This window comes from Atta cephalotes, assembly GCF_000143395.1.
Source record: "Atta cephalotes unplaced genomic scaffold scaffold00071, whole genome shotgun sequence".
NCBI lineage: Eukaryota > Metazoa > Arthropoda > Insecta > Hymenoptera > Formicidae > Atta > Atta cephalotes.
Window position 1 is genome coordinate 112,446 of NW_012130135.1, and position 9,479 is coordinate 121,924.

The window sequence follows — 9,479 nt, forward strand, 5'->3', positions numbered from 1 at the left end:
TCAGTTTACGAGCCAAATTCTCGTCATTTGCATTTAATTTTTTGCTTCAAGAAGAAATCTGCGGCTGAGACTCATCGAATGCTCTCAAATACTTATGATGAGGCCGCTATTAGTGAAAGAACGTGTCGTGAGTGATTTCAACGCTTCAAGAACGGTGATTTTGACGTCGAAGACTGGCATAGCGGTGGAAGAGAGAAGGTTTTCGAAGATGCAGAATTGGAGGCATTATTTGAGCAAGACTCGTGTCAAAATCAAGAAGAATTGGCACGATCATTGGGAGTGACTCAACAAGTCATTTCAAAATGCCTCAAAGCCATGGGAATGATTCAGAAGCAAGGAAATTGGGTGCCGTACGAATTGAAGTCGAAAGATGTTGAACGGCGTTTGTTTGCTTGTGAACAGCTGCTTGAAAGGCAAAGACGGAAGGGATTTCTGCATCGCATTGTGACTGAGGACGAAAAATGGGTTCATTACGATAATCCCAAGCGCAGAAAATCATGGGAAGTTCCCGGCCATGCTTCCACGTCGACGGCCAAACCGAATATTCACGGCTCCAAGGTCATGCTCTGTATTTGGTGGAACTAGCTCGGCGTAGTATATTATGAACTGTTAAAACCGACTGAAACAATCATAGGCGATCAGTATCGAATCCAATTGATGCGTTTGAGCCGAGCATTGAAAGACAAACGGCCGCAATACAATGAGAGACACGATAAAGTGATTTTGCAGCATGACAATGCTCAACCCCATGTTGCGAAAGTGGTCAAGACATACGAAAACGTTGAAATGGAAAGTCCTACCCCACCCGCCGTATTCTCCAGACATTGCTCCCTCTGACTATCACTTGTTTCGATCAATGGCACATGGCCTGGCTGACCAGCACTTCCGGTCTTATGAAGAAGTAAAAAATTGGATCGATTCGTAGATAGCTTCAAAAGATGACCAATTTTTTCGACGCGGGATTCGTACGCTACCCGAAAGATGGGAGAAAGTAGTGGCCAGCAATGGACAATACTTTGAATCATAAATATATAACCAGTTTTTTACAATAAAGCCTCGAATTTCGGAAAAAAACGGCGGAAGCAAAGTTGTACACCTAATATTTTAGTGAAAAAGAAAAACAGAACGATAAAATTCTGCTATTAAACGATAAAATTCGACTATCGCAGGCTAAATGTTTACTAAAAAGGATTCTTATTCTTTACCCCGAGTAGACATTTTCGACTTTCAGGAAGTTATTCCACTTTAAATTTAAAAAATGAGTATTGGCAAGTTCGATCAGAAGAAAGAAAATTGCGTTTTCGGAAATGGGTTATGGCAATTTAGGTTTATGCCATTCGGTGTGCGACGTTCGAGCGAGTACTGGAACAATTAATAATTCTCTGGGAATTACTTTCGAAAATTTGTTTAGTCTATTTTGACGATGTGATTATTTTTTTGGTGAAAATTTCGAAGAAATAATAGAAAATTTAAAAAAAGTATTTTTGTGAATGCAAGAAATAAATATAAAAATTAATCCAAAAAAATGTGTTTTTTTCGGACGATAAAATATTTAGGGCATGTAATTTCATCTGAGGGAATTTCTACGGACAGAGAGAAAATTGTTGCCATAACCAATTGGCCAATCCCACAAAACAAGAAGTATTTGCGAAGCTTTTTGGCTTTATGTTACTATTATCGAAAATTTGTAAAAGGATTTTCTTCGCAAAGCCGCTTTATAAATTGACTAAGTATCAAGAGATTTATATGAGATAAACAGTGTAACGACTCGTTTAATGAATTGTGATGGGCTCTTAGTTCTTCTCCAATTTTATCTTTTCCACGAAAGGAAGGAAAATTTATTCTGGACATTGATGCGTCAAGTTGCGAAATAGGAGCGGTTTTATCGTAATTTCAAAACGAAAGGGAAAAGATAATTTCTTATTAGAGTCACGTTCTAAGTAAAACGGAAAAAAATTATTGTGTAATGCGGCGAGAGCTTTTTGGCAATTGTCGAAGCAATTAAATCGTTTCACTATTACCATTTTGTCGACTACATGGTCAAGAGTTCGTGGTACGAACGGACCATATCTCGTTGAAGTGATTGATGTCCTTCAAGGACTTGGAAAGCCAATTGGCAAAGACTTTAACAATATGACTTTCAGGTTATTTATCGGAAAGGAATTCTTCACGGAAATGCGGATGCCTTATCTAGACGACCCTGTGCGGCTGCCGAGTGCCAATATTGCACAAGATCCGAAATCAAAGAGGCCGTTAAACTAAATAAATATTGCTCGGATTGTGTTGTTTGAGGAAAATTTTGAAACTTGGCGCCAAGAGCAGTTAGAGAATTGCATTGCAATTATTCTCCAAGGAAAGAAGATCGGAATTCGGCTATCTTGGAAATTGCATCCAGAGAGGCTTTTACTAAGATTTATTGGTCTTATTGAGATTCCTTAGAACTTAGAAATGGTGTATGTATTCTACAAAAGGTGGGAGGTGCCAAATTAAAAAAATTTCGTTGCTTAGCTAGTCGTCCCTAAGAGTCGGATTCAACAAATTCTGAAGCAGGTGCATGACTCTCCGTCCGGAGGATTTGAAATCAACAAAACCTTGGAGAAGATTCGAAAGAGCTTCTACCGGGCGTCTTGTAAACAGGACGTTGAAAATTGGTTGTAAGATCCGTAATATTTGTGTCGCTAGGAGCGGTTCGGAAAAAAGGGAATTTCCACTTCAGATTTATAACATTGGAGCTCCATTTGAGAGAGTTCAAATGAACGTACTTGGTCCACTCCTGACAACTCTTTCAGGAAATAAGTATTTTTGATCGTAGTTGACTGTTTTACAAAATGGACTGTTTTACAAAATGGATAGAGGCTTTTCCTTTGAAAAATATTCGAGCAAAAACTATCGCACAAACCTAAATCAAGTCATCTCGAGACATGGAGTTCCTTTAGAAGTTCATACAGATCAGAAAAGAAACTTTAAGTCCAAAGTTTTGCGGGACCGCAAGATTTTATCACGATTACTTGGAATCAGGAAGACAAGAACGTCTGTTCTACATCCCCAGTCAGATGGTTGTAGAACGCCAACATCGAATGATCCTAAATTATTTAGCCAAGTTTGTAGCTGAAAATCAGAGGGATTGGGATCGCTGGATTCCAATGTACTTGCTGGCATATAGATCTTCAAAACACAAGACTATTGGAGTAACACCGGCAGAGTTATATTTCACTCAGGATCTTAGGCTTCCTATATTTCGAGGAAATCCCCCTGTATCTGAAGAACAGTGAATGACTATTTAGGTCAAGAAAAAAGAAAGTTGGAAAGAATTCATGATCAAGTTAGGAGTCATGTTAATATAAAATCTTCTCGTACTAAAACCTAGTATGATCAGAAAGTCAGGCAAATTTATTTTAAAGTAGGACAAAAAGTTTGGTTCCTCGAAGAATCAAGGATAAAGTTCCAAAACTGCAAAATAGCTGAGAAGTCCGTATTATGTAGTAAGGAAGCTCAGTAACGTTGTGTATTGTATTCATAAATCGAATAAGAGCAAAAATAAAATCGTACATACAGATAGATTATCTTGATAGAAAAAAGATGGATCATGATGTAGGAGTTAAAAAAAAAAACTATATTAAGATTATACCGAATATCAATTAATTTATTATTTCTGTAGTACAAAAATGCGCGGTGTTAAAGCCCTTTTGTCGAGTTTCAAATAATGGAGATCTTTTGGCTTTGCAAACATATTAACATACGGCAGGAGAATCTATTAAGAGATGAACTTGTTAAAGGAGCTGTTTAAGGATTTGTTCAGGAAGAGCTTTTGTAGAGAAAATAATGGCGGTCTTTTGGTTTCGCATACATATTACCCAGCGTACATGGCGCATAACGATGAAAGCAGCGAGAGGATTTGTTAAAGGACTTGTTTAAGGATTTGTCCTGGAGAAACTTTTGTAAAGATTTTTTTTAAAAAAAAGATTGCCCCGCCCGTGGTTTTTGAGCCACGGTTTTTCCATGGGACGAAGGACAAATGCCGAGACGGGGACTGGAGATAGAAGTGTTGTTGCTTCAAGACATTCTTTTATTCCCTTCTCAGTTCAAAAAACGAAGAGTCGCAAGGCTCAAGAGAAAAGACAAGAGAAAAAAAACATCTCCTTCGTGATGTTGGAGGAATGCCCGGAACGTGTTCCTCCGGGAGATTGACCAATTCCTAAGGAAGGACTGAAAAGAGGTCCAGAAGTAGAAGGAAGCCTCAGTCTGGGTAACGGATCCTAAGAAGATTAAGCACCAAGAAAACTGTTGCGGCAGCACAGAAAGAGGGCAGGAAGTTGATCGGGAGCCCGAAATTCCCGGGAGAAGAATGTTCGCAAAGCGAATTTTAAAAAAAAAGCGACACGATTGTCGGGACAATTTTTAAGAAGAAAGATAGTGTTACGTACTCCGTCGCATGCTGCGCTGTATCGATCGTGGTATCAAGTTGCCCAGACGTCGTTGATGGTCTGCGACAGGCAGATCTACGGAGAGCAGTCATTCGTCCGGATATGCTTTTCTGCCAAGATATTCCATATAATATTTTACGGAGTTCCTTGTTTGCTCGTGCTGTACTCATTTATTAATAAAAGGGTTCCTTGTTATTTCCTTACAAATCCTTTCTTTCCCATGACTCGAAAGAACGTGTCGCGGTCGCGAGTGTGAATATTGCGAAGACGGCGCAATAATACTTAATACTTTTCCACTACCCATTCCTGAACTCCGTTCCACCTCACCGCCACTTGTCCAACACCTAATAATTTTTCTAATCTCAATCCCTTTCTTCTTTATTTCCTTCTCTGTCTACAACTCTTTTCTTCCACTTCCCCTCACACTCTGTCACCCTTCCCTCCACTCCCTCTCTCACCTCCACTCACTTACACTTTCTTACACCTCTCTCTCTCTCTCCACTTTCATCCTTTGTTCTGCCTACTCACAAATCGTCCACTTTATTCTGTTACATCCGAAACGGAAGTCCGATTCTTCAATGTAGACTTTTGCGGACCATTCCGTGTTCGATAGTCAAAGAGACGCAATGTCAAGGTTGTAACCTTGTATGCTTTGTAACCAGTTGTATGCTTTGCCGTAAAGACAATCCATCTAGAATTTATCTGGGATTTAACTACAGAATGTTTTATCAATGTTTTCAAGCGCTTCATAACGCAAAGAGGAAGATTATCTAACATCTTTTGCGCAACAACTTTTGTCAAGGCCAATAAGAATTTGAAGAAAACTCTCAAGCTTCTCAAGTCAAGACATGCAAGAAAAATTATTTTCTATTATGACTGAATAAGATATGAAATGGCACTTCATTCCTCCAAGAACTCCAAATTTTGGGGGAATTTGGGAAGCTTCTAAAGGCTTTTAAATTGCATCTAAAAAGATTGTAGGTACATTCTTATTGACGGTCAAAGAGATGTAAATTTTCATTGCAAATTGAATCCATCTTTAATTCCTATCCTTTGACTAATCTATCAAATGGCCCTAATAGTTTTCTCTCCTATCTCTCTCTTGGACACTTTTTTCGGAGATGCATTTACTGCTATAGAGAAACTATATTGCTGAACGTACCAGAAATCCGATTGAATCGATAGCAGAAAGTGGAACAAATGAAACAACATTTTTGGTCCAAGGACTATCTGTATCAACTTCAACAACAGAATAAATGGACGAAGCAAGAGGGGAAGCAGACTTCTCCAGCACAGAAATTTGATACTCTTGCGTGAAAACAACCCCCCCCTTCCCCCGACTGTATTGGCCTATTGGAATTCATGAGATTCATCCAGGGATGATGGTATCATCCGGGCAGTTATCATCAAGATATCCAAGAGATTCTTCAAGAAACCAATCAAATTTGTTTATTTCCAATCAAGGAAGAATCATGAAGATACCTATGCAATAATATAGTCATTTGCTTCACAGCCGGTATTTAGCATAATTTGAGTTATTTTTTGTTTCGTAAAGTTAAAGCCAGCATTAAGTATTAGTTCGAGCACTTTATGCTATTCTTATTATCTCGTTCTAATAGAATTCTGTAGTTGTTATATTCGTAAGTTTAATTATCATCAGAGCAGAGATTGATTATCGATCTATTCACAGCAGCGCTAGGTTGTTCCGGTTAGATTTAAGAACGTGGCAGCTGTGCATCGCTTCACGAGATCAAATAAAACAAGATTTCTCGTTACAAGGAGAAAAGGCAATGTATTGTATTGGTATTAATCTTTACACTCATTACATAACAGTCATAATCTTCATCATAATCTTAACAATATATGTCAAAGTCATTGGGATGCCCTAATCGATATTTTTACCATAAATTTATATTCAAACAAAAAATACTTTCCTACATTTGAATAATTTATTGTCTAAAAATATTATGAAACCTTTAAAATATAATTTTGAAGCTTACAAAAAAATAATAGAAAAAATATGATTTAAATGAACATAACCTCGCATTCATGCGATTGAAGGAAAGCATGCTCTTGCAAGCTAGCTAGTTCCGCGCTAATCCAACGATGGCAGTAATTGTGAGAACCCCGAAGTAGTAGCGTAACCAACTTTTATGGCTGACTGTCCTATCTCTCCCCAGCGCGTCCAAGAATTTATTTGTAAGTAAAATATCTCAAGCAATAGTGTGGACAAGATCCCTTGTAGACAACAGGAATAAAATGTAGAGTTTATCTGGAACGAGTGTCAGTATTGTTTACCCTGACTCTATCCTGAACGTGGCATATATCTCGGCGACGTAGAGAAAACAACGAGAACATTCTTATGATTTTCTTTCAAGGCGGTCTCCCTCGTTATCTCGATTCCTATTTTCTCGCGAGATTTCAAACTATTCGCATTCTCCAACCAATCTTACACGATATACAGGACAGAGTAGAGCAAGAAATGTAACTCCTAATGATATCTTCCCCCTCCTCAAAAATCTTTTCCCTAAATTATCGTTTGCTTCTATCATTTCTCAAATCAAACAACCTTAACATTTAAAACTTCCCAGCCGGGCTCGCATTCATGAGCCCTTTAAGTAACTTTTGTCCCGCATACGGAGCTTATACCCCCCCCCCCCCCCCCGTAACCTCGATCGACTATTCTATGCTACTCTCGAGCAATATTGCTAGCGAGGATGCGTTTTCTTGCGCACGTGACTTCAACAGTTCGCAAGAATACGGATACCTTTAGAACCTCTAGGTAAACTACTAGATTTTATAGAGAGATACATAATTATTAAGCTTATTATAAGTAAAACAAAAAATTTAATTAAAATAAGATAAAGAAATTATAAATATAAGACTAATTATATGTAATTAATATAAAAACGTAAAGAATATTAAAATAATTTTAATCATTTTTTTACATATTTTAAATAAAATATTTTATTTTTTTTGATAGAATCATAAGAATACCAATATTTGTTGCAAAGATAAGGAAAACTGCCAAAAACCTTATCAGTATTCTTTATAAAAATATATTTTATAAATATGATTTATAATAAAATAAAATTAACTCAATATAAAAAAAACTATTTTTTTCATAAAAAAGTACGCAATTATAATTAGTAAATAAATTATAAAAATCTAATAAACAAAAAAATCACAGTGAAATAATAAACAAAATATTGCACATTGTTTATTTGATTAATTATACACTACATTTATCACAGTAATTGTATCACAGTAATTAGTAGATAGGTTAGTATAATTATTAGAAATTAAAAGTTCAAACTAAATAATAAATTAAATAATAAATTAAATAAAATTGTTCTTTAAAAAAAAATAATTATATAATATATAAATATATTAATTTAACAAAATAAAAATTTGGAAAGATTGGCTAGATGGATATATAATGTTAAATAAATTAAACATAAAAAATTAAACATAAAAAATTAAAAATAATATTTAAAAAATAAAATAAAATATAATATATTATTTATTTAAAATCAATCATTATTAGATGAACATTGCCCGGCACAATTTTAAATTTTTGAGAATTGTGTAATTCTAGCTTCGAATCAACTTCAAAGTTTATGTAAGTGATGCCTTCAGTCTGAAAACTTGAATGATCAATACAAGTTGCAGAAATAGTCTTTACTAATAATCAATTTCTTTTTTTATTTTTTATGTCTGTAACTATTGAAGAAATCCGTTCGGCTTCAGCATTTGAATGGGGAAGAAAAAAAACCGCTTCTACTAATAATTCTAAATTTGGAAACATTTGTTCTCATTAAAATCTTTAAATTCTAAAACTTTTCTCTACATCTCATTTATTTCCAAATACGCTAATTCTGTTTTTTCTGAATTATTAAAAACTGATGAAGGGAGAATCCTCCATTCATAACATAATTTTGAAAAATCAATATTTCCTATACGCGCGGCAATACAAGTTAAATCTTTAATTATAATTTTAGCTTCATCAAAAAGAACAATATCCGATTTTAAAAAAATTAAATGTTGAAAAAAGACATCTTTATATGGTAAACGTTTTAACATCTCCCGAACTGCTGTTTTATGAAATTTGAAGCATTTTATTCTAATTTCTTGCGTTTTTTCTTTTCTAAAAGTAATGTTGCCAAAAGATTTTCGCACTGAGACCTCACATATATATCATTTAAATGACCTCACATATATATCATTTAAATGAAGAATGTTATTTTCATTTTCCACATCTAAATTAACGATTTCTTTCAAAGCCTCAGAAGTCATAAAATTGTTTGCAATTTGTTGAATTATTTGCTGACTCTTTTCAAATAATTTATGTACTAAAATTTTGCGTGATTGAAAAAAAACATTAAAACTATTAAAAAAATTTTTTAATATTTTAAAAACAATAAATATGATTTTATTGTAATATTATTTAATTCTGATAAAATAATTTCCACAGATTTTAACTTATTTTCATTTACTGTTAAAATAAAGAAATTTAACACATCTCAATTGTCTAGAATTCTAACTACACACTTATAAAACCAGCCATCTTGTATTCGTAATTTAAGAATTTTATTTTTTTTTACTTCAAAGAAATCTTGAAATTCTTTTAAAATTGCACATCTGTTTGCACTGCCCGAAACATAAGTGGCAATACTCTAATTAATTTTTCATATGATTTCGGTAATTCTTCACAAGCTTTACTAGCTACGATCGCGGTTGAATAGCAAATGCAATTTAATAATAATATTATACCTGATACTTCTGATTGTAAATGAGAAAAAAAAAAGTTTTTATGGCCAATCATTACTGATGCGTTATCACATTCCGATTATATTTTTTAAAGGTATAATATATTTTTGCACCCCATGTTTCACCTTCGAGTTTGATGTTTGATCTCTTTCTTTTTATTTCATGATAGTGCCGCTCAGAGAGCGCGTGGCCCATCGATGAAAACAGGTGATAGTCAGAAGGTGCTAGGTCTAGCGAGTAAGCGGGATGGGGTATGAGCGGCACTCGATTCTTACGAAGACGTCC

At 34.9% G+C, this 9,479-nt stretch overlaps 1 protein-coding gene across 1 annotated transcript in view; it reads left to right on the plus strand.

Annotated features, from left to right (window-relative positions):
• The first annotated feature begins 9,391 nt into the window (after nucleotides 1-9,391).
• The window catches only part of LOC105624051 (GATA zinc finger domain-containing protein 14-like), a 16,725-nt gene continuing 16,637 nt past the window's right edge, over nucleotides 9,392-9,479 (plus strand). Inside the window, 1 exon segment of the mRNA XM_012205415.1 lies at nucleotides 9,392-9,445. Coding sequence (XP_012060805.1) covers nucleotides 9,392-9,445 — 54 coding nt within the window.